Here is a 25,220-nt window from a genome sequence, read left to right on the forward strand (position 1 = left end):
GGGTAAGACTCTCAGATGGCAGCGTCCAGGTGCTGTAGCAGGTGAGTGGGAAGTCTTTGATGCCTCTATGACATCAAAGCAGGAGGCCAGCCAGCAAACCCTTGGAGTCACTTTGGTTCCGGGTTGGAGAGATACAGGTTCAGTGCTTATCACTCACAGGCGAGGAGGGGTGCAGGCAGTAGGTCAGCACAGCAGAGCAGGAATCCAGCACGGTGGCAGTCCTTTCAGCAGCAAAGCAATCCTTCTTCCTGGCAGAGTATCCACAGGCACACTGAAGAGGTGGTGTCTGAGGTCCAGTACTAAGTTGTGACTTTGAAGTTGGGGAGACTTCAAAGAGAGGCCTTTGAAGTGCAGAGTCCCTGTTCTTCCTCCAGACTCACTACAAGGGGATATCCACCCCTTCGTGTGGGGATAGGACACAGCCTATTTAGGTGTGTTTGTTCCTCTCTTACATCCTGCCCAGGATGGCCAATCAGGATGTGGAAGGCCCATCATGTCACACGTAAGCTCCCTTTGTGTGTGGTTGTCTAGGTGGAATACACAAATCCCAGCTGTCACCCACTTCAGAGGTGTATTCAGAGACAGGCAGAAGGCACCAAATAGCTAAAGTAAGAAAATGGTAGCTTTCTCAAGGGGGCATTTTCAGATTTACAATTTAAAATCCAAATTTTCATAAATTGTGATTTTAAATTGTGATTCCAGAGACACTAAACTTGGGGGTCCCTTCTCTTCCCAATTGGAAATTACACTTATAAATGTAATAAGGTAATCCCAATTTATCCTATGGGAGAGATAGATCCTGCTGTAGTAAAAAAAATGAACGTAAGAGTATTTCACTGTTAGGACATACAACTTAAAAGTATGCAGCCTACTTTTTAAGTACACTGCACCATGCCCTTGGGCAGACCTGGGCCTACATTAAGGGTGTCTTAAAAGTATTAAAATTGAAGTTTTGGGCCTGGCAACAGGGTTAACTTGCTAGGTCAACATGGCAGTTTGAAACAGCACTCACAGGCTCTGCATTGGCAGGCCTGAGACATTTTTGAAGGGCTACTTAAGTTGGTGGCACATTCACTGCTGCAGGCCCGCTAGTAGCATTTAATTTACAGGCCCTTGCACAGGTGGTGCACTTTACAAGGGACTTAAGTAACTTAAATATGCCAATTGTGGATAAGCCAATGTTACTATGTTTAAAGCAGAGAGCACATGCACTGGTTAGCAGTTGACAGAGTCTGGTTAGCAGAGTCCTAAATGGTAGGAGGAAGACAAAGTTTAGGAGTGGCCCTGCAGAAAGGGCCATTTCCAACAGTAAGTTGCTCCAAAATTGTAAGTTCCTACGAAAGTGTAAGTTACTACAAAAGTGCAGTTTGTGAGTACCGAAAAGTAGTAGACTTACTCAAAAGTGTAAGTTACTACAAAAGTGCAGTTTGAGAATAGCACATTGCAGTATGTTTTGTAGTACTACTGTAGTACTACAAAGTGCAGTTTGTGAATCAGGCCCAAAGTAAGCATCTGGACACCTAGCCTACCATTTACCTGTGCCTGCCAGTTGCTGCTTGTCCCTGACTGATCCAGTGACACCCCTGTTGTCTGGGTTTTCCCGCCTTGGTTTTCCCACTCACTGTTCTTCCTGCCTACAGAAGTCCTGCCCACCCCAGGACCTACTTAATGCAGGCACGCCAAAGGCAATCCTGTCTGCACCTGTCCACGCCTGGACCATGCTGAGCACCACGACCCCTGGTCGTCCCGCACCCTGAAAATACACCATCACCGCGCTCTACACCCCGGATGCCGTAACAAACACTGTCACCGCACCGACCAAAGCTACACGGTAGGACCTTTCAGCTGCACCCACTGGCACTTCACCTGCCACAGCACACACACCAGCCCAGCGACCAGCCCCACCCCGAACACACCACAGACAACACCTGAACAAAAACACCAACTTGCATGCGCCCTTCTCAACACACGCTCACTATGCAAGCATTTCACTGAATTATAGGACCTCATCGTCGCCTACGCACCTGACATCGTCTTCCTCACCGAGACCTGGCTCAACCCCACATCCGCTCTAGACAGTGCCACAGTTATCCCTGAACAAATATAAAATGAATCACCAGGACTGCACCAACAAATCGGGAGAAGAAACAGCCATCACCACAAGGAGACTATACAGTGCACCACCAACAACACCACCTACCCCATGGAGCACTTCAAGCTCCACATGGATGACAAGGCAACCATCAGAGGCACCCTTGCATACTGACCCCAAGCATGAGCACCTGCTTCTGCAACACCATCACAGACTTCATTACACCCCTAGCCTTGGATTCCAAGGACTACATCTTCCTCTGCGACCTAAACTTCCACATCGATGACCCCAACAACAATACTGCACACACCCTCAATAGTATGAGGAGCTTGCAGCCCACCCACTGCTTACTATTTGTTCACTTAATTGTCGCTCAACTGTGTTGCCTCTTAATTGGCCAGTGTGTCTCGACTTCTCTTCCTGCTTCTTCTCGACTTCACTTCCTGCTTCATCATTCCTTTTCCTGGGCGCAATGCACAGCCTCCCTGGCACATAGGGTTGTTTCTCCGACGTGTTGTAATCATAAACTTACATCCCTTGGTAGCTTTTTATTAAGCGTGCCATTGATTTAATATCTCTGTGTTTCAGTATAGGTGAGAGGACGTTGAAGTTATTATGACGGTGACAGGAAGCTGAATTAATTTGTTTATCAGACATTTCTTTTATAGCTATGGCTCTATTACAATGGGCACCAAAAATGTACTCACAGCAGCCATGATGGCGCAGGTAGGAGTGCTTTGATTAAGAATGCAGCACTTCACTGGATCAAATCCCAACACTGCCACATTTTTTCCTGTTTAATATTGTTAATATATGTTTTCTTTTAGTCACATGGGTCAGCAAACACACTTCGTGACATTTTATATGACGCCTGTACCATGAATTCCTAAATGTATTAATTCTGTATGTGCATTTCTGCACGTTCTCTAGACATAACAGAACGAGCACTGCTTTTAAATTTGTTGCTAGTTTCAGGTTTCCATAAGAAGCTATATGGCTTCCTGGTTTAAAATTTACATTTTACATTGGTATTTTCGCAATTTATATGCTTAAATTTTATTTCAAACTTGAGTGCTCTGTTCGAGGCATTTCTGGCATTCAGCTATTTTGTTCACACATAATGTTTCCTTATTGTTCCTTCAACATGTTTGTTATATAATTTTCCGTTAATTTTATTTACTATTTCAGCTGAATGTTCTCATTAAAAGTAAATCGCTTTAGCACCACACCAATAAAAAAAGAATGGTGTTTACCGATTCATGCTGGATTGGCAAAAAAAATGTGCCAATGTCATGTAATAAGAGTGTGCATACATCTTTGCATATCTCCTCACAATAGTGTGTGCTTATGAAAATATGTTTTGGCCATGCCATGAACCGTTTTATTTTTTGTTTTCTTTTGGCCAATGCTGCACAACATTGGCAACAAATGATTTTTACCGATTCTGTGCAACATTGAGAAAAAGCATTGGCAAAACAATTAGTCCTCAAAGGCGAGACCCATTGGCTTTGTCAATGCTTGTTTTTTTAGTAGCAGTGGTTGTGGTTAAAGCCTTGTGCTCCCAATGTAGGTGAGAGAAATACGCATTTGGTGTATACTTATAAATAATGCAAAGGACGATGAATTAGTTTGATAAACAGTTTATTTAGAATATGTTATTCGTTAAGATTTAAACATACATGGAAATCAGTCCAAAAATGTTAGATCACTCTAATTAGACACTCTGTCCACAGGGATAACACTAGGTTTTCTTTATCAGAGTCTGCATTAAGTTTCAGGTCCTTAACCAACACAACTTCATTGCTCAAAATTTGTTTCAATGCATCCATGTAAGAAACTGGAAATCTGAGTCCATTTATCTGGAAAAATATAGAAAGAACAAACTTATTTAGGTTAAAAGATGGGAAAATAATTGTAAGAGTATCTGTAATTTCCATTAAGTAACACTAATAAATATAAACATTTGAAAGCAGAATTAAAAAATCAGCAATTAATATAGATTTGACTAAAACACCTCAGTAGCTGACATCTAAAAATCCTCATTAAAAAATATAGTTAAAATACACACAACAATAACATCAACACTGGGCCAACCGCCTAAGACGGAGGACGCATAAGCAGAGAGATCCCCGGCCAAGACATTTTATCCTGAGTCATTCGCAAGTAGTGGCTATCATCTGCCAGTACAAGAGGGTGTCAGATCTGCTATCCGTCTCTGGGAGTGTTGGGTCGGAATTACAGCTGAGTGGCCTGCGGGATGTGCCTGTGACTGCATGCCCCGGCGACCTGCACGTGTGAGATGTGGGCCATCGGAGCCGGTGCCTCGGTAAAGTAGGCATCAGCTTTGGGGTGAAGGGAACCCTGTCGAATTGACACACTCTATGTAGAGTGGCGCCTACACCATACTTGAGAAAAAAGGTGAGGTCACCTACTTGGTTGACCTGGGTACTCCAAGAAGTCCCAAAAGGGTACTTCAAGTGAACTGCCTGAAACCTTTTGTTGACAGGGCTGAGATGAACTTGCTCATGGCTACTGATGAGGGAAAGGAGGATGAGAGGGACCCTCTCCCTGAACTCCTCTCACACAACCTTGTTGATGGATCAGTTGAAGGAGTAGTCTTGGCAGACAGACTCACTAATACACAGCAAGCTGATTGCAGTCAGTTTCCTGGTCTCTTTTCTTTGACACCCAGTCAGACTACCTGGTGTAACCATGAAGTGGACAAAGGAAACAACCTGCCTGCAAAAAGTAACATTGACAGACAGCCTGACCATGTCAGAGATTGCATCAGGGCAAACACAAGGAGATGATGGACGAAGCGCTGAAACCTTTCAAACACTCACCCCCAGTCACAGATCTGGGTTGAATCCATCAGCGTTCTTTAGCTCACTTCGCCACCCCAGTGCAAATATTCAAATCAGTCTTGATCCTGTGCCTCATGGGAACAGTCCAGCCCGAACTGCCAAGCCATGTCTTCCCTGGATCGGGAACAAGCATCCTGGGACCAATTTTGGGCTAACAGCCCTCAACAGCCAGGCCAGCTTGAATCCAGTGGCATGGTGAGCTAAAAAACAATGGATGTAGGCCCAGATTTCGGTACTGGGGTGAATGTATGACATTGTTCTGCATTCTGCCCATCAATTGTTCTTTTTGCAGAGATTGCATCAGGACAGAGTTCCAAAAGATGCTGGAGTTTTGTGGGGGCATTTGAGCCTTCAGATAGACCTTGGGCTCGTCCCATAGTCCATGTGCCAAAACCGCACACCCAGGATGGTAAGAGAGAGATGAGGCTTTGTGTTAACTACCAAGGCCACAATTCAGTCACTAGGAAAGCTTCCAGGATCAGTATTCGACCTTTGATCGGGCCATGAAGAGTTTGGCATTCCGCTCCTTGATGGCCTTGGGATGCATGCTGAGGCATGAGGGGCAGGTCTTCGAGTCTTGATCAGACCCCAAGCACCAAAGATAGATGGCTTGGGGGATCGTAATGGACATCTGTCGCCTCACAGTCCCTACAGGGTTTAAACCAAGACTTTTTGAGAGAAGACAGGGTACTGTCCAATCTTCAAAGAATAAAGCTCCAGATCTGCGAGGAAGATGCAGAAAAAAAGGCAACTGATGTCGATGCGCCTGGATGGGTGCTTTATGGCCTCAACGGCGTCGCTTTTTGTTGCTTCCAGCGCCGATTGAGTCTGGTGCCCTCTACTGGTGACCTTGATGTTTTGAAGTTCGCTAGACCCAGTACGACTCCTGGAGTTGTTCTACAGGTGAAGAATCTGCAGGTAGAAGTATCCAAAGACAACAAATCCTGAGCAATGCAGACCCGCGCATGTCAGAGGTCTGGGCTATGTCCCAGTAAAGAAAATTTACCATAGAAAAGATGTTGAAATTACTAAAAACTAATAAAACTCTCAAATACGACGAGTAGCGGGGCGGCCATACTCTGTCATTTCAAAAGATAAACATGGGAGATATAATAAAAGTACTATACATATTAAGATATAAAGAAATGCCGGAGGTAAAATATACTTGAGATTCCATTTCTAAGGCGTAGGTTCACAAATACCATATGGTTCTCCAAGATGCAGCACAATCAATCAGTGTCATGAGCAATAGACCATCCTATAGCATTACAAAAATGAGGCTATACAATACATACTTTAGTAAGTGCATGATAAAAATGTGCATACTATATAAGGTGAAATTTGTTGTTGCCTTGATCGAGCGCTTTGATGGTTTTCTTGTTAACAACTCTGATACACGCCCACAGATTTCTAGGTATGCCTCAACAACTCTTGTTGAGGGGGTATCACAAAATAGGCACGTGTGAATTTCACTCTCACAGCTTCCCAACAACTGTCGTAGGAACTCCCCTGAGTCTACCTCAACCACCTGTGCATAAGTCCCTGATTTTTAAAATAGTCGGCACTAGGTACAAGCTGTGTAGTAGCACAAGATGTTAGTCCCAGTTTTAGATACATAACGTGTGGGTTGTGATCGCTCATTTTAGTGGGTAAGATGACAATCTGTAATGCTGTCTTTAATCGCTAGTGAGACAGCAATAAAATCAATTAAGCTCCCAGAACATCTCCCGTGAAAGAAACCTGTCTGTCACTTAGGCCACTCAACAAACCAACAGTTAGCCATAGACTATGTGTTAACAAAAGAATGTTTAATGCAGAGCCGCATGGACTCTGATTGAAATTACTGACATCCGAAGAGTCAGTCTCCCAAAGACAACAAACAAGGTTACTACTATATTGGCACAGCCTCATATTTAAAATCTCCCCCCACAATATATAAAAATCCCCTGAAATATTTTCAGTGACTTTGTTACGCGCAAATCCCAAAGAATCTATATTTGTACAATTGTTTGCGTCAAAGTTGTTGTGATAGAAAAAGATCAGAATTATCAGGGACATCGTCCCCAACTTAATACATATAATTTGAAAAAAAGGTGAATCAATAACCGTGTCCATTATTTTGCAGGGAAGAGTCGTACTTATTAAAGTTAATAAACCTCCACTATTGTGGCCATGTGACGCTGGAACGGCAGAGGTTGAAATTGTCTGAAACCCATTCAAAAATATGTGCTCGCAAGCCTAGGTCTCTTGTAAATAGATCATTTGGTGACCACCAATCAAGTATAGCCATTCAGAGTCTTGAAGCTTATCTGCAATCCCTGCTATATATTATAAGATAGGACCTTTGAGTGCCATCCTTTATTTACTGTTTCCGTTGTTAAGTTGACTATATGCTCGGACGTTTGTGCTCTGTAAGTATACAGAACAGCTGTTGTTGACGAGGGTTCTTGGGCAATAGGCGAGACATCAATATTAGGCAAGTCATCGGTGTTAACCCTGCTTTCAAGATTCATGTCACAAATAGCGGGCCCAGTCAATCAACATCAGCCAATGATGAGAAACGGTTGCGACCCCTTAACCCCGTTGCCAGGGCAGTCGCTCCCCACGCCACGCAGCTCCACCTGACTGTGCCCGTGTTTGTTCCCAGCTGATTGCTGCTGCTGGGAAGGTTCGTTCCTGCTCACTGGTCACTGTTGCACCTGTTAATGTTTGCCTGTCACCTGCTTGTGTACTGTTTTGTACTGTACTGCCTTTCTGCCCTGTTTGTTGGTATTTTGCTTCTATACCCTTGTGCCTTGTTCCCCTCGCCGCCCCTGCCATCTGCTCTCCCGCCGCTGCGTCCCCTGCGGCCCCGCCCCCTTGCCTTGAGTCTCCTTCGCCGTTTCCCGCCGCTGCGTCCCCTGCGGCCCCGCCCCCCTCGCTCCCATTCGCCGTTTCACCCCCCTCCCAGCTTCTCCTCCCTCCCACCTCCCCTTCTTATGGCGGCCGCTGCGCGGCAGTGAGAGCGACCCCTTGACCCCATTGCCAGGGCAGTCGCTCCCCACGCCGCGCAGCTCCACCTGACTGTGCCCGTGTTTGTTCCCAGCTGATTGCTGCTGCTGGGAAGGTTCGTTCCTGCTCACTGGTCACTGTTGCACCTGTTACTGTTTGCCTGTCACCTGCTTGTGTACTGTTTTGTACTGTACTGCCTTTCTGCCCTGTTTGTTTGTATTTTGCTTCTAAACCCTTGTGCCTTGTTCCCCTCGCCGCCCCTGCCATCCGCTCTCCCGCCGCTGCATCCCCTGCGGCCCCGCTCCCTTGCCTTGAGTCTCCTTCGCCGTTTCCCGCCGCTGCGTTCCCTGCGGCCCCGCCCCCCTCGCTCCCATGCACAGTTTCTCCCCCCTCCCAGCTGCTCCTCCCTCCCACCTTCCCTTCTTATGGCGGCCGCGCGCAGCGGGCGCGCCGGCACGCCAAAGGAAAGCCCGTCTGCGCCTGGAACGCGCCCAGCGCCAGAACCCCTGGACCCCGCGACCGCCACGACGCCAGACTCCGATACGACGCCAACACCCTCCACGCACTCAACGCCGGGCGAGACCACACCTGCTGCCAGGCTGCCCCGAATCGCACCCACGGACCTTTCTCCTGCCGCATCTGCAGCTTCACCTGTGACAGAACCGCCAAACCACCAAGGACCGGACCCAACCACCTCCGCTGCATACTCCTAAACACACTCTCCACACGCAAACACGCCGTAGAGCTCTGGGACCTGCTCGACACCTCCGCCCCAGACGTTGCCTTCCTGACCGAGACCTGGTGGAACGACTCCTCGGCACCCAACATCGCCATAGCCATCCCGGACGGCTACAAGATCTCCCGCAGAGACCGTACCACCGGAATTGGAGGAGGAATAGCCATCGTACACAAGTCCACCCTCAAGGTCTCCACCCACGCAGACGACACCATCAGCACCGCCGAAAACCTGCACTTCCGGATCCACACCGACCCCAACACCACCCTCAGAGGAACCCTCGTCTACAGACCCCCCGGACCCCGGCCACAGTTCAGCGACTCCATCGCCGACCTCGTCAGCACCCACGCACTCGCCTCCACAGACTACATCCTCCTCGGGGACCTGAACTTACACCTCGAGAACAACAACGACGCCAACTCCGCCACCCTGATCGACAACCTCGGCCTCAGTCAACTCGTCACCGCTCCCACCCACGCCGCCGGCCACACGCTTGACCCCATCTTCTCCACAAGCCCCCACGTCTCCTTCGACCACACCACCAAACTCCACTGGACCGATCACCGATGCATCCATTTCACCTACAAGAAGCCCACCACGCACTACCGCACCCAACAGCTGCCCCGCCACTGCTGGAGCAAAGTCACCGAAGAACAGCTGACCACCACCCTCGCACAGATCCCACCCACCGACCCAGACACCGCCGCACGCAACTTCAGACAATGGATCAACGACTACGCCAACACCCTCGCCCCGCTCAAGAAGCCCTCCAACAGCCGCACCAACAGGAAAGCCACCTGGTTCACCGAAGAGCTCCAGACCTCCAAACGAGCATGCTGGAAACTGGAGAAGAAATGGCTCCACGAACGAACATCAGACAGCTACGCAGCCCACAAAGACGCCACCCGCAGACATCACCACCTCATCAAATTAGCCAAGAGATCTTCTTTCAAAGCCCGCCTGGACAACAACGCACACAACAGCAAAGAGCTCTTCAGCATCGTGAAGGAACTCTCCAACCCCAGCGCCAACACCAATGACATCCCGCCCTCACAAGAACTGTGCGACTCGCTGGCCAGCTTCTTCCACAGCAAGATCGCTGACATCCACGACAGCTTCAACACCACGACCGCCCCGACTACGCCAGACTCCACCCCCCCTGCGAACACCACCCGCTTCAACCGCCTGACCTCCTGGACCAACGTCAAAGAAAAACGCAAGATCATGAACTCCATCCACTCAGGATCACCGTCAGACCCCTGCCCACACCACATATTCAACAAAGCAGACGCAGCCATTGCACCCCAACTACGGAAGGTAATCAACATCTCCCTCAAAACAGCCTTGGAAATTTCAACGCACAGAACTGCTGACATTGTGCGTTCTCTTCGGTGGCAAATAGATCTAACCAAGGCTCCCCCCACTGCTGAAAGAGACCTTGCACCACCTCTGAGTGAAGACGCCATTCGTGATCCATCATGCACCTGCGGCTGAGTTCGTCCACCCTGGTGTTCAGAGAACCAGCCAGGTGTTGAACCACCAGAGATATGCCCTGATGTTCCAGCCATGTCCAAAGGCAGAGAGCCTCTTGACATAGGGTCCATGACCCCACCCCGCCCTGTTTTTTGCAGACATGGTGGTGGTGTTGTCCGTGAACACCTGCACCACTCTTCCCCGGACAGAGGGAAGGAATGCTTTTAGTGCAAGACGAATCGCCCGAATCTCCAGCAGGTTGATATGGAGCCCGGACTCCGCCGGAGACCAGAGGCCTCTGAGCTCCGCCTCTCCCATGTGGCCTTCCCACCCCAGCGGTGATGCATCTGTCACCACTGTGAACTCTGGTTGGGCAAGGAAGAGGGATCTGCCGTTGACCCAATCCCGGTTCTTTAGCCACCACTGCAATTGGTGTGCAGTGCCCTCCGAGATCTGGACGCAATCATAAAGATTCCCCTGATGCTGTGCCCCCTGGAACTTCAGGTCCCACTGCAGAGCCCGCACATGCCACCTGGCATTGTCCACCAGCAGGATTCAGGAGGCCATGAGGCCCAGTAGCCTCAGGGTCATTCTGACCGAAACCCGGGATAGAGGCTGAAAGATCAGAATCATAGCCCAGACTCGCTGCTCGGGAGGATAAGCCCGAAACTGCGCTGTGTCCAGAACTGCTCCGATGAAAAGGAGCTTCGGAGAGGAGATCAGGTGTGACTTCGGCACATTCATGGTGAACCCCAGCGAATGCAGGAAGTCCACCGTAGTCTGGAGGTGGGAGACGAAAGCCTGGGGAGAGCCTGCCTTCAACAGCATGTCGTCGAGATAGGGGAAGACTGGAACCCCTGATCTGCGCAGATGAGCTGCGACCACCGCCATCATTTTCATGAACACCTGAGGGGCGCTGGTAAGGCCGAAGGGGAGCACGGTAAACTGAAAGTGCTCATGGCATACCGTCAACCGTAGGTAACACCGATGGGCCGGCAGGACGGGGATGTGAAAATAAGCGTCCCGTAAGTCCAACGCTACCATCCAGTCTCCGGGATCGAGAGCAGACAGGACCTGAGCCAGTGTCAACATTTTGAACTTCTCCTTCCGGAGAAAGAGGTTGATGTTCCTGAGATCCAAGATAGGACGCAGGCCCTTGTCCTTTTTGGGCACCAGAAAGGATTAGGAATAACAACCACAACCTACTTCTGAGGCAGGAACTCGCTCAATGGCTCCCTTGGCCAAGAGAGCCGTAACTTCCTGTTGGAGAAGGGCTAAGTGATCCTCCAACATGCAATGGGTCTGAGGTGGCATTGATGGAGGGGTAGTCTCGAAGGGGAGGGAGTAGCCTCTTCAGACTATCTGCAAAACCCACCTGTCCAACGTGATGTTGAGCCAGAGGGGGAGGTGATGGTGAATCCTGACGCCCACTGGCAAAAGGTGGCCCTGAAAGGTCGGACTAGGAGGGCTTGGAGGCTGCTGCAGAGGGGGTACAGGTGGACTGGCCCGCCTGCTGGCCCCCAGACCCATGACGTAGCCATGAAAGGGCAAAAGGCAGACTGCGCTGGGCGGGAGGTGGATGCAAAGCAAAAGGACCTGGCTGTAGCCCTGGAGTCCTTAAAGAGCTCAAGGTCGTTGTCCGCCTTGTCACCAAACAAGCAAAAGAGTAGCTTGGACATCACCCGAAACGCCAGTAGACCTCAACCAGGCATAGCGTCTAAGCGCTACCGATGTGGAAATCGTCCTGCCTAGTGAGCCGGGGGTGTCCAGCCCACATTGGATGGTGAACTTCGCTGCGTCACGCCCTTCGGCAACTGCACGGGAGAGCACAGCACGGGCCTCCTCCGGGCACTGTGGCAGCACCTGCGCAACCGTGTCCCACACCGAGTGGGAGTAACGGCCCAACAGACATGCGGTGTTCACCAACCTGCAGTCCCAAGCTGGAGGAAGAAAACATCTTCTTCCCAAGGTGGTCCAGCTTTTTGGATTTCCTATCAGGTGGTGCATTAGGGAATGTGTCTTGGACATTGAGGCTTAGACTACCAAGCTCTCAGGGGTGGGATGGCAAGAGAAGAAAATGGGGACGCCCGGGGCCGGGCAGTGGCGTCGGGCAATCATCCTGTTCACAGGAGCCCCTGTGTTGAGCTTGGACCAAGTGCCCAAAAGGATGTCCGTAAGGGCCTCATTGAACGGCAGCAAGGGCTCCGAAAAGGCTGCTGCCGGCTGAAGCACCTTCGTTAGGAGGTTAGTCCTGACTGCCACCGTAGGAAGCTCAATGTTTAAGGCCTCGGTTGCCCTACACAACACCATTGCGTACGATGCACCCTCCTCCATAACCACGGTAAGGGGAGAAAACATGCCGAGGTCTGGGGAGGTGTCAAGACCACTGGCGTTACCCAACTCCACTCTCCAGTCCGTTTCCTCTAACTGGTCTGCAAGAGGGTCCACAGACCCCTCCCAGTCCTCCGCATCCTCTCCTGGTAGCCACTCAGGGCAGTAGGAAACATCATGGGAGAACAGGGGTACAAAAGTACTGGACGGAGTCGGTCCCGACGTCGGGCGACGTTGGTCCGGCTCCGTGTCCTCATCGAGGGGGGAGGCCGAGGCCGACTCCGGCGCCGGCTGGGGACACAACGGCGTTGGAGGCAGAGGGGGTGTCGGTACTGGATTCGGCGCCGGAGGAAGTGCCAATCCGGATTTAGGCCTGGATCCTGGGAGCCCTGCGGCGCCAGAGCCGAAGCTGCCGACATCGAAGGCCTAGAGTCCACAACCGAGTCCGCGGAACCTGAGGGCGCGCCGGTGGAATCAGGCTGCCTGAAGATGGAATGCAAGGCTCCGTAAAAGTTGCGAAGCTGGGCAGGGGTCGCTCCAGCTCCCGGAAAAGTAGGGAGGACTGGAGTCGAACCAACAGGCTCCGCAGGCGGAACCGGACTACTACCTTCCGCTTCCAGCATTGCGTCGGCCAACGGGAGAATGCAAAGAGCGACAATGCTTCTTCTTGTGCTTCTACTTACCTGAAGAAGAAGCCTTTGATGATGAGTGGTGGTGATGGCTCCACGACCGGTCCCACGACCTCCCTCTCGACCGGGACCTCGAACGGTGCGAAGCGGACTGCTGGGCCTCGAGAAGCTTTCGGGACTACTCCCGCAAAGACTTCGGGTTCATGGCCCGGCAGCTGAAGCACGACTGCGGGTCGTGGTCACGCTCCAGGCACCAAAGGCACATGAGGTGCAGGTCCGTGACAGACATCAATTTGCCACAGGAGTCGCAAGCCTTGAAGCCGGTCCGAAGTGACATCCCTTCGTGCACCAGGAGTCGAACGACTCAAAAAAGATGTTGACAAAAGTTGCACAAACGAGGTAAAAAAGTGACTCGAGGTACCGCTCTCTCCGGATCTGCGTAGGCTGGTGTGGAAAAAGAAAAACCTGACGTCAGTGCGCGAGTGTGGCGTCTAAGTAGATACTGCAACATCATTCCGGCGACCACGAAGCCGACTACGAATGCGAAGTCGATCGACGTCACCTATCGACGCGCAGAGGTACAGCTGAGGGAAAAAATTCTCCGCCTCCAGTCTGACGCCTGGGGGTAATTCTAAGGTGAGGAATCCATAACTGATTGTCTCTTTCAGATATTATATGCAAAAAAAACCTGCCAACAAGCTTTGGTAAAGTGTAATACCACTACATCCGTTAAGGTCTTTTGTCTTTAACCCCGTAGCTGCTGGGCCATTCCCCCCCACCCACCCAAGTGCTGAGCCTGTTTTGGCTATTTGGGGTATTTGTGCTCTTAGGTATTGATAACTTTTTGTCCATATAATGTATTCATGCTTAATTTGTGTCCTTTTTTTCCCAACATCCTGGGGATTCTAAAGGTACCCAGGGTGTGTGGATTCCCATGGAGGTGCTCGCAAAAATAGCCAGAATATAGTTACATTTTGAGTTTTGGGGAGAAAATAGGAAAAACGTCCTCTGGATAAAGGATTTTTTCCATAAACATGGGATCAACAAACGGTTTGCTGTGCTAAAGTAACCATCATCCCGGCTTTCAGGAGCATGCAGGGCTGAATCACCAAAACAATTTTTTTTTATTACCACAGTTTTTGCATTTATCAAAGAGATAGCCAATTTTTCCCATTTTTTGTGCTTTCAACCTAGTCCTAGTTTGTTGTGGAAATCAGTGTAAAACCCATAAGTGATCCAGGACAGCTAATCTAGGAAAATTGGGTTTTAGAAAACATTTTATTATTTGCACATAACCAAGTAGTGTTCTGATTTGTTTTTATCGTATTCAAGTATTTTTTCATGACACAGAATTACAAACAAATGGGCTTTTCATAACTAAATACATTTTGAAATGTTTGTACAGTTCACTTATTAGCTATTTGAATTTTTTGTGTAAGAAAAAAACTTGAAACTCTAAAACCTTTCATTGCACACTCTTTGTACAGCACGTCAGACAGTTCATTTTACAAAATACTGGAACTCTGCAGTCAGAGAAAGAAAAGTAATTGTAAGAAGACAAACTGACATCTGACCTCTATCTCTGAACAGAGCAAATGTGCCAAGATGAAAACAAGATTTAAAGGCATCTTTATTGCTCTTTCTGAGTGAACAGAACACCTGTTCTTTATCAGCTCGCCAGAACGGGTAAGTAGGCCCTAAATATAGCTCGCCCTGATAAAATCTGACTCGCCATAGTGAGTAGATTTCTTGAGGGCTGGTGTTGTATGCCGGGAGTAATGAGCCAGTGCGAGGAAGGCAGTACAGAGGTATCAGGAAGGTTTGTGGAATTTCAGGCAGTGGTTGATGTATGTGGGTCTGGAGTCGTGCAGGGCCTTGAACTCGTGGGTGAGGAGCTTGAACTGGCGTCTCTTTTGAAGCAGGAGCCAGTGGAGTTTTTGGAGGTGGGGTGATGTGGGTGCGACGAGGAGGATCCAGTAGTGTTGTGGCGTTCTGGATGGTCTGCAGTCTTTTGAATGAGATGGGCCTATATTCCCACACAGACGGTGCGTTCGAAGTCCAGTCAACTGGTGACGAGGACTTGGGTGATGGGCATCTTGCGTTTTGGAGAAGCCAATTGAAAATCTTACGTAACATGCGCAGGATGAATAAGCAGGAGGATGGCACTGTGTTTACTTGGGACCTTATGGTGAGTTTGCTGTCCAGGATAATACCGATTTCCTGGCGTGCTTAACTGGGGTTGGAATTGGTCCCAGTTCTGTGGGCCACCAAGAGGCGTCCTAGCGGGAGTTGTTGCTGCCTAAGATCAAGACTTCCATCTCGTCTGTGTTGAACCTGAAGCAGTTATTCCTCTTCAAATCGGCGACGCTGGTCATGCATTGTGGAAGTTGGCTCTGGTGGCAGCAGAATTTTCGCAGAGGGAGAGGATGAGTTGTCTGTCATTGACGTAGGATATAATGTTGAGTTTGAGGGATCTGACTATGTTGGCAAGGGGTGACATGTAGATATTGAAGAGAGTGGGGCTGAGAGATAAGCCTTGAGGGACTTTGCAGATGATTGGTTTGGGTTCGGAGGTGAAGGGTGAAAGGTAGACTCATGTTCTGTCTATGAGGAAGTAGGCAATCCATCTGAGAGCTGCTCCTTGGATGCCTATGTCAAAAAGTGTGGCGATGAGCGTGTGGTGAGAAACGGTGTTGAAGGCTGCTGAGAGATCGAGAAGGATAAGTGCGGCTGTCTCACCTTTGTCGAGGAGGACCCGGATGTCGTCTGTTGCAGCAATCAGAGCTGTCTCAGTGCTGTGGTTGCTGAAGAATCTGGATTGGGAGTCGTCAAGGAGATGATTGTGTTCCAGGTAGATGGTGAGTTGTTGGTTGATGGTTTTTCCGATAAATTTGGCGGGGAATGGGAGAAGGGTCTATAGTTGCTGAGTTTGTTTTGGTCCGCTTAAGGTTTCTTCCGCAGGGGTATGAATTCTGGGAAGGTGGCAGGACCCAGTGGGGTGTTGAGTACGGTGGAAAGTGTGAGGCCGATCCTGGATGCTCCTAGGTTAAAGATGTGGTCAGATGGGGCCCCTGTGTGGGTGGACTTCATGATGGTGATGGAGTCCTGAGTGGTGAGGTGGTTCCATGTGGTTAGCCTAGGGAAGGTCATGTGTGTGGAGGTATGGCCTTTAAAAAAGTCTTTAGGGCTTGAGTTGAGGGTGGAAGTTTCTTTCGATTTTGTTGTGAAAGAAATCTGTTATATAGGTCTTGAGAGGAAGCGATGTTGCTTGTCGCATATGTCCTGTGATGTGTGTGGGGTCATGTTTGATGTGGATGAGGCCGATGTTCAGGCTGTTGAGGACTTTAATGGAGTTAGGGTCGGTTATATTGAAGTGAAAGTTAAGGGAGCCCAGGAACATGTAGTCCTTCGAGACAATGGTGAGGGGTCGATGAAATTGGTGATGAGTTTGCAGAAGGTGGTTCGAGGTCCTGGTGGATGGTATGCAAAGATTGCCCTAATGGTGGATTTCTTGCACGTTTGGAAAGTGAAGTTGAGGTGCGCCATTGCTGGAATGGTGTTGTCCTTGGTGGAGGTATATTTGATGGAGTCTCTGTGGATGATGGGTGTTCCTCCACCTAGCTTCTTGATGCGGTAGGTGATTCTGTATCTTGCTGGCATGGCGGCGGAGAAATGGGGGGCTGAGCCAGGTCTCAGTTAGGAAAACACTGTTGGGCGCAAGAGTGTCGATAAGGTTCCAGACCTCAGTGGCGTGTTTGTTGAGTGAGCGACTGTTGAGGAGGGTGCATGCGAGCTGGTGGTGGATAGCTGGTGTTGCACATCGAGTGGGATGGGTGCTGCTGAGAGGGGTGGGGCGTGCATGTTGCGGCAAGTGAAGTGTTAGAGAGTGCAGGTGAAAGGTCCTACCGTGGAGTGTGGTGCGGCGCGGTGGCAGCATCCAGAGTCGAATGCGTGGAGGGCAGTAGAAGTGTAGCTGTGGGTAGCAGTTGGACCAGGGTTCCTGGCGCTGAGCATGATCCAGTCGCATATGGTCACAACGGGCTTGCCTTTGGCACGCCAGTGGTACTGCTGTGCTCTGGCTGCCCTTCAGTAGGTGGGAGGGGCATAGGAGGCAGTGGACAGGGTTGGGAAAAAGGGGGGAAGGCAGGAAAGAGAGAGGGAGATGGGAGTGTGAGAAAGGAGTGGGAAAAGGGCAAAAAGGGTGTAGAAAGGTAGGATCCTTCTAAGCATGGTTACCCCCACTTTGTGCCTGGTGTCAGTGTGTTTTGGACTAGTCTGACTGGGATCCTGCTAATCAGGACCCCAGTCACTGTGCTTTCTCCTTAAAGTGGACTGAGGTAAGTCTTTCCAACTGGCTACTGGTGTACCCTTCTAAGTCTCTAGTATATGGTAATAAGATACCCAGGGCATAGGTACACCACGGGTCTCCCATGGGCTGCAGCATGTATTGTGCCACCCCTGAGAGACCACTCAAACTGTGACTACAGGCCTGCCATTGCAGCCTGTGTAAGTTGGTGTTAGCACCACTTACAGATATAGGCTTTTTTATATCTGAGGTCACTGCACTTAAAACCTATAAGTCACCCCTAAGGTAGGCCGTTCAATCCTAAAGGCAGGGTGCTTTAATAAGTGTGAAGGTGCCCTGAGCGAGCAGGATACCCACTACGAACCCAGGAATCGATTCTTCAGGCTTTATAAGTGCAGTCCGCCATTTTGATACATATAGTAGCCATGCGTTATTACGTGATGGCTAACTATATATTGGTATCAAACATGTTGGAATCATACCCCAACAGTTACTGGTGTTGGAGGTATGATTGCATGCACCAGGGGGCTCCTCAGGGAAGCCCCCAGTGCTCCCACAGCCAGCCTTCCAGGGACTGCCAGCAAGCTAGTGCTGCTGTCGACATCACACAAGATTCTACCCTCCTGCTGCTGAGCTGAGCTAGAGCTGGGGTAGATAGAACAATAGGTTCCTGTCACAGGGAGGTGTGACCACCTCCCAGACAGGACTGAATGCACTGGGCTGGGGTGGGGGTGCTTGCCAGTGCCAGACTGCTTTGTAGGGCACATTTGGTGCCCTCCCTGCATACTCCGATATGCTACTCCTGACGTCCTATGCAATACAATAGGTACAGAAACACAGGTGGTGGTTCTGCAACTCCCTTGAGGCCTGACCTGTCCTCCCTGCAAGTTTGAGGGCAGTATCTCTTGTCAGAACTGCTGGAACAGAATTCCTGGGCACCGCATCAACTTGCCAGTGCCAAGGCTTGTTGACCCTGCATTCCAGAGACCTTTGGGCTACAAGAAGCTCCAGCATCTCTTCCAACCAAGATCTTTGTCCTCACCGCATCCTCTGCACAGTGGGCCTGCATCTTTGGTGAGCTGCTCAAGGTCCTCTTGCGACTCCTGTGCCATCAGCTTGTGGGTCTTCTTGAGCGTCTTCTTTGGATTCAGTGGGCTCCCCAACTTGCTCGGGGCCTGCTCTGACTCTCCTGTAATTGGCGAGTTCCTTGGACCTTGCTGGTCCCAACGTTGCACCTTCTTCGTTTACCACGTCTGTTGCTGCTACCAAGGCTTGTTGGTGCTTACACCAGACACCGACCCCCTGGTTCTTGACTTCCAATGTGGGACAGCCCATGAACGGCTCCTGATCTTCCACAGAGTAGCCTGGTCCTCACAGCTGCAGCGACAAGGTCACCTTCATCACTACTGCATCTTCTGTCATCGGTGGTCATTGGTCTTCCATGCCTCCTGGTCACCTCTGCTTACAGGTACTCCTCTTCAAAAATCCATCCTTGGATTCCACCAGACTCTTTTACCTTCTTCACCAGCGGCATCATTCCTGAGGTCCTCCATTGTGGTCTACAGCTGTTTCCGACATCACTTTGCACCTATACACCTGGCGTAGGTATCCTAGCTCCTGGGGTATCTACGGGTGGGGCGACTCTCCAACCTCTTGTCTATCACAGGGTTTCTTCAGGGTTCACTGGGAAGGGTCCTTCTTTTTGAAAACTGCAACCGCGACATTTCCCATTGACTTGCATTGAGTACGGGGCTGAGTTTCCACTCTGCACATAGGGGTCCCTGGGTACTTACAATGGGTGATTCCTTGTGTCCCCCGCTCTTCTGAGTCTTCTGGTCCAAGTCCCAACTTAGGTTGCAGTTCACTTTCCACTTCTTTAGTATAGGGTTTGGTCTCCCCCTGGAGACCACTATGTATTTGTGATTACTTACTAGTTTTCATTTGAAATATTGTGTGTATAGTGTTGATATCTCCGGGTAGAAAATATACCAATGTGTAAGTGAGTGTGTATAATAAATATACACATTTTTATAGCTACACTGTGTGGTTATTTTTCATTTAACCTACACTATATGATTAGTTCTGGTAAAACAAGCTGCTTAACACTCCTTCTGAACTGAGCCTGGAGGCTAGTCTCCACAGCTACCACTTAAAGAGCTTTCTATGGTTGTCTAAGACCACTAAAATCACCATAAGGGTTGTCTGGATTAGTGCAGTTTACTTCACTTAAAAAAGTGTGCACCATATATTAATTAAGCCAGCCCCCTACAAAGGGGTAGCAGCAAAAGCAGACTAAAAGGGCCCAAAGAGAGCAGAAAAAAGCACAAAAAAGCAAAAACGAATGAAGGAATAAGGTGATAACGAAGAAATAGGGAAAAGACTGAAGTGGAGAGTAAGAAAAAAAGGCGGGAGCAGCAGCAAAAAGGGCAGGGAAGAGAGCAGGAGCAGCAAAAAGGGCGGGAAGGGGAGCAGAAGGAGGCTCAAGAATAGAGTGGAGCAGAAACAGGAAGAAGAATGCAGCAGAGGAGAGGGGGCCTGGAAAAACGCAGAACCTGGAGCTAGCTGAGGGCCAACAGAGGTAGGTGGAGAGCCCGGCCTGGGCACCTGCTCATAGCTATGCTTAGACAATTGAGGAACCACAAATTCTTTAGATGCTAACTTAATTGGCATACTTTGGCTACTATATAAATCAACTTGAAATTACTCTGTTACATGTTCAAAATGTACGATATTCTTCTTTCATACAACACACGTCACACAATGTCTTGTCTGAAAAACATTTGAACTCATCCCATGGTGAACAAGAGTGAGGCAATTCAGTAATAAAATGGTAAGGGATTTAAGCTCAATAATAATTTGACTACTTCCCTTATACTCTTACTTTTTTCAAAAACGAATCTGAACAAAACACATATTCAAAATGTCTACATAACCTGTCATTTTTAAGTCTCGCGTAGGCAGCGCGCATGCGCTGTCTCTCCGAGACATCTAGTAATCGAGGGTAATCCCGCCTGCTGCTTGCAATTGGCTTATTTACGATGTCCAGCCTCCCTATTGGTTGCTCTTCCGATACATCACTTCCGTTTTTATCGGAAGCAGCACCGACCAACTACAGTTTCATTGTGCTACAGCTGTTGGTATGTCATGTTTAGGGACTCCTTGTTTAAACAATGGTTTGAAATACATACCACATCAAAAGTGTGCACGTTTAAAATACACACTGCAACGTAGTAGAGCAACTGCGTTTTTCATTTTGATGCTCTGCTTCGTTGCAGTATGTATTTTAAATGTGCCCACTCTTTATGCGGCCGCAGCTTTCACTTTTGCGTGCACAGGGACGAGTCCTCTTCACATCCACCCCCTACAAGTGGTGCCTCCTGCTCACGTGCTGGGTAGCTCTTGTTTACCCCACACTACCCAATCCCACCATCTTCGGCACCCTGCACAGTCTCGCCCGTCAGATTTGCATTTTGTATACCACCCGCGCCTTCAGTTCTCTTTGGCTGCCATGTGTTGAGTTCAGGGGTGCACTCATGGTTAAAGCATTGGCAGTGCCAGGCTTGCCTCGGTGCCCTGTGATCTTGCCAGTGCGCTTGGCTGACGCCCAGCAGAGGTTCAGGGTGGCAGGGGAGGCGCGCTCGGGGTGCTCTAGACTGACGGGCTGGGTTGCATGTAGAGTGTGTGTGTGTGTGTGTGTGTGTGTGAGTGAGTGAGTGAGTGAGAGAGAAGTGCCATTGTTTGAACCATGCAAAAACAACAATTGATGGACAGAATGCAGAACAATGTCATACATTCACCCCAGTACAGAGATCTGGGCCTAAATCCATCGTTTTTTTGCTCACCATGCCATTCCAGTTTGAACCCAGCCATATCCAAATCAGTCTTGACCCTGTGCCTCATGGGAACAGTCCATCCCGAACTGCTAAGCCAGGTCCTCCCTGGACTGGAAACAAGCATCCTAGGACCGGTTTCGGGGTTTCACCCCTCTTCAGCCAGGATAGCTTGATTCCAATGGCATTGAGAGCACGGGACTCACGTCTGAGCATACCCGTCCCACTCGGGGTGACAAATACAAAAACAACAATAGATGGACAGAATGCAGAACAATGTCATACATTCACCCCAGTACAGAGATCTGGGCCTAAATCCATCGTTTTTTTGCTCACCATGCCATTCCAGTTTGAACCCAGCCATATGCAAATCAGTCTTGACCCTGTGCCTCATGGGAACAGTCCAGCCCGAACTGCTAAGCCAGGTCCTCCCTGGACTGGAAACAAGCATCCTAGGACCGGTTTCGGGGTTTCACCCCTCTTCAGCCAGGATAGCTTGATTCCAATGGCATTAAGAGCACGGGACTCACGTCTGAGCATACCCGTCCCACTCGGGGTGACAAATGCAAAAACAACAATTGATGGACAGAATGCAGAACAATGTCATACATTCACCTCAGTACAGAGATCTGGGCCTAAATCCATCGTTTTTGTGCTCACCATGCCATTCCAGTTTGAACCCAGCCATATGCAAATCAGTCTTGACCCTGTGCCTCATGGGAACAGTCCAGCCCGCACTGCTAAGCCAGGTCCTCCCTGGACTGGAAACAAGCATCCTAGGACCGGTTTCGGGGTTTCACCCCTCTTCAGCCAGGATAGCTTGATTCCAATGGCATGGAGAGCACGGGACTCGCGTCTGAGCAAAGCGGTACAAACGGGGGTGGTGATGGACAGAGCATCAGGTGATGGATCAAACCCAGATCTGTTGACTGGGTGTGAGTGTTTGATTGGTTCTGATGCTCCGTCCATCACCACCCCCTTTTGTACCTCTTTGTTCGTCATAAGTTGGCAGGGTATGCTCAGACGTGAGTCCCTTGCTCACTTTGCCACTGGATTCAAGCAAGCCTGGCTGAAGACGGCTGAAATGCCAGAAACCTGTCCTAGGAAGCTTCTTTCCGGTCCAGGGAAGGCATGGCTTGGCAGTGCGGGCTGGACTGTTCCCATGAGGCACAGGGTCAGACTGATGTGCATATGGCCATGTCTGAACTGGGGTGGCAGAGTGGGCTAAAGAACGGTGATGGATCAAACCCAGATCCGTTGACTGGGTGTGAGTGTTTGATTGGTTCTGATGCTCCGTCCATCACCACCCCCTTTTGTACCTCTTTGTTCGCCATAAGTTGGCAGGGTATGCTCAGACGTGAGTCCCTTGCTCACTTTGCCACTGGATTCAAGCAAGCCTGGCTGAAGACGGCTGAAATGCCAGAAACCGGTCCTAGGAAGCTTCTTTCCGGTCCAGGGAAGGCATGGCTTGGCAGTTCGGGCTGGACTGTTCCCTTGAGGCACAGGGTCAGACTGATTTGCATAAGGCCATGTCTGAACTGGGGTGGCAGAGTGGGCTAAAGAACGGTGATGGATCAAACCCAGATCTGTTGACTGGGTGTGAGTGTTTGATTGGTTCTGATGCTCCGTCCATCACCACCCCCTTTTGTACCTCTTTGTTTGCCATAAGTTGGCAGGGTATGCTCAGACGTGAGTCCCTTGCTCACTTTGCCACTGGATTCAAGCAAGCCTGGCTGAAGACGGCTGAAATGCCAGAAACCGGTCCTAGGAAGCTTCTTTCTGGTCCAGGGAAGGCATGGCTTGGCAGTTCGGGCTGGACTGTTCCCATGAGGCACAGGGTCAGACTGATTTGCATATGGCCATGTCTGAACTGGGGTGGCAGAGTGGGCTAAAGAACGGTGATGGATCAAACCCAGATCTGTTGACTGGGTGTGAGTGTTTGATTGGTTCTGATGCTCCGTCCATCACCACCCCCTTTTGTACCTCATTGTTTGAACCATGGCATACCTTCTCAATCACGTATCGCACGCAATATCACCACAAAAACTTCTCTGCAGTGCTGCAGCCCCGAAGCCTGGCTTCTGGGCTCTATTTAATAACAGGGACCCCAGTATTCACGTTTTGCAATCTGGGGGCATGAGTGTGACCCCCTTCTCTCTCCGTCTTCTGCTGGCCATTCCATTGCATCACCGGCGGTTACACCGCCCTTACTCACTGACAGAAAATCAATCTTTAACTGATTTAATTAAAGTAATCAGACAGATTACTTAATATTAGTCGGTCTGTAACGCTTTGGATTAACTCCGAATATCAGAAAAAGTGCAGCAGCTCCATCCTAGCAGACGATCCACCCTTTGTCACAAATATGTATCGATCATAATGTAGATGAAACTTGCAATCAAAATAAACCGATGATGAGATTTTTTCATGCTGTCCAGGGACAGTGCTATGAAATATAAGAGGCGGGCCTTCCAAAACATAGTTATTTTTTGTGTTTTAGGTTTTGAATATTTCAGGAACGCCGGCATAAAAAATGCATTCATAAGACAAGGCAATATATAGCTGCTATACATACGAATAAGGCACTCTAGACCATACAGATGTTTTATACACTGGAATCGGCACAACCCTAGGCTCACAAACGCCAGCTAGTGCATTCTTGTGCGATGGGTGTATCCGGTGGGGCCTCGCGGAAGCCTGAAGCCTGAAGTCCCTTGCTCACTTTGCCACTGGATTCAAGCAAGCCTGGCTGAAGACGGCTGAAATGCCAGAAACCGGTCCTAGGAAGCTTCTTTCCGGTCCAGGGAAGGCATGGCTTGGCAGTTCGGGCTGGACTGTTCCCTTGAGGCACAGGGTCAGACTGATTTGCATAAGGCCATGTCTGAACTGGGGTGGCAGAGTGGGCTAAAGAACGGTGATGGATCAAACCCAGATCTGTTGACTGGGTGTGAGTGTTTGATTGGTTCTGATGCTCCGTCCATCACCACCCCCTTTTGTACCTCTTTGTTCGCCATAAGTTGGCAGGGTATGCTCAGACGTGAGTCCCTTGCTCACTTTGCCACTGGATTCAAGCAAGCCTGGCTGAAGACGGCTGAAATGCCAGAAACCGGTCCTAGGAAGCTTCTTTCTGGTCCAGGGAAGGCATGGCTTGGCAGTTCGGGCTGGACTGTTCCCATGAGGCACAGGGTCAGACTGATTTGCATATGGCCATGTCTGAACTGGGGTGGCAGAGTGGGCTAAAGAACGGTGATGGATCAAACCCAGATCTGTTGACTGGGTGTGAGTGTTTGATTGGTTCTGATGCTCCGTCCATCACCACCCCCTTTTGTACCTCTTTGTTCGCCATAAGTTGGCAGGGTATGCTCAGACGTGAGTCCCTTGCTCACTTTGCCACTGGATTCAAGCAAGCCTGGCTGAAGACGGCTGAAATGCCAGAAACCGGTCCTAGGAAGCTTCTTTCTGGTCCAGGGAAGGCATGGCTTGGCAGTTCGGGCTGGACTGTTCCCATGAGGCACAGGGTCAGACTGATTTGCATATGGCCATGTCTGAACTGGGGTGGCAGAGTGGGCTAAAGAACGGTGATGGATCAAACCCAGATCTGTTGACTGGGTGTGAGTGTTTGATTGGTTCTGATGCTCCGTCCATCACCACCCCCTTTTGTACCTCATTGTTTGAACCATGGCATACCTTCTCAATCACGTATCGCACGCAATATCACCACAAAAACTTCTCTGCAGTGCTGCAGCCCCGAAGCCTGGCTTCTGGGCTCTATTTAATAACAGGGACCCCAGTATTCACGTTTTGCAATCTGGGGGCATGAGTGTGACCCCCTTCTCTCTCCGTCTTCTGCTGGCCATTCCATTGCATCACCGGCGGTTACACCGCCCTTACTCACTGACAGAAAATCAATCTTTAACTGATTTAATTAAAGTAATCAGACAGATTACTTAATATTAGTCGGTCTGTAA

At 49.6% G+C, this 25,220-nt stretch overlaps 1 protein-coding gene across 5 annotated transcripts in view; it reads right to left on the reverse strand.

The window, feature by feature from the left end:
• Positions 1 to 3,716: 3,716 nt before the first annotated feature.
• The window catches only part of RIOX2 (ribosomal oxygenase 2), a 766,429-nt gene continuing 744,925 nt past the window's right edge, over positions 3,717 to 25,220 (reverse strand). For all 5 annotated transcript variants that reach the window (XM_085622446.1, XM_085622442.1, XM_085622444.1 and 2 more), the window contains one exon: positions 3,717 to 3,951. In XM_085622446.1, the coding sequence (XP_085478572.1) occupies positions 3,793 to 3,951 (159 nt within the window). In that variant the 3' untranslated portion in view covers positions 3,717 to 3,792. The remainder of the gene's footprint in view (positions 3,952 to 25,220) is intronic.

This window comes from Triturus cristatus, chromosome 8 (assembly GCF_964204655.1).
Source record: "Triturus cristatus chromosome 8, aTriCri1.1, whole genome shotgun sequence".
NCBI lineage: Eukaryota > Metazoa > Chordata > Amphibia > Caudata > Salamandridae > Triturus > Triturus cristatus.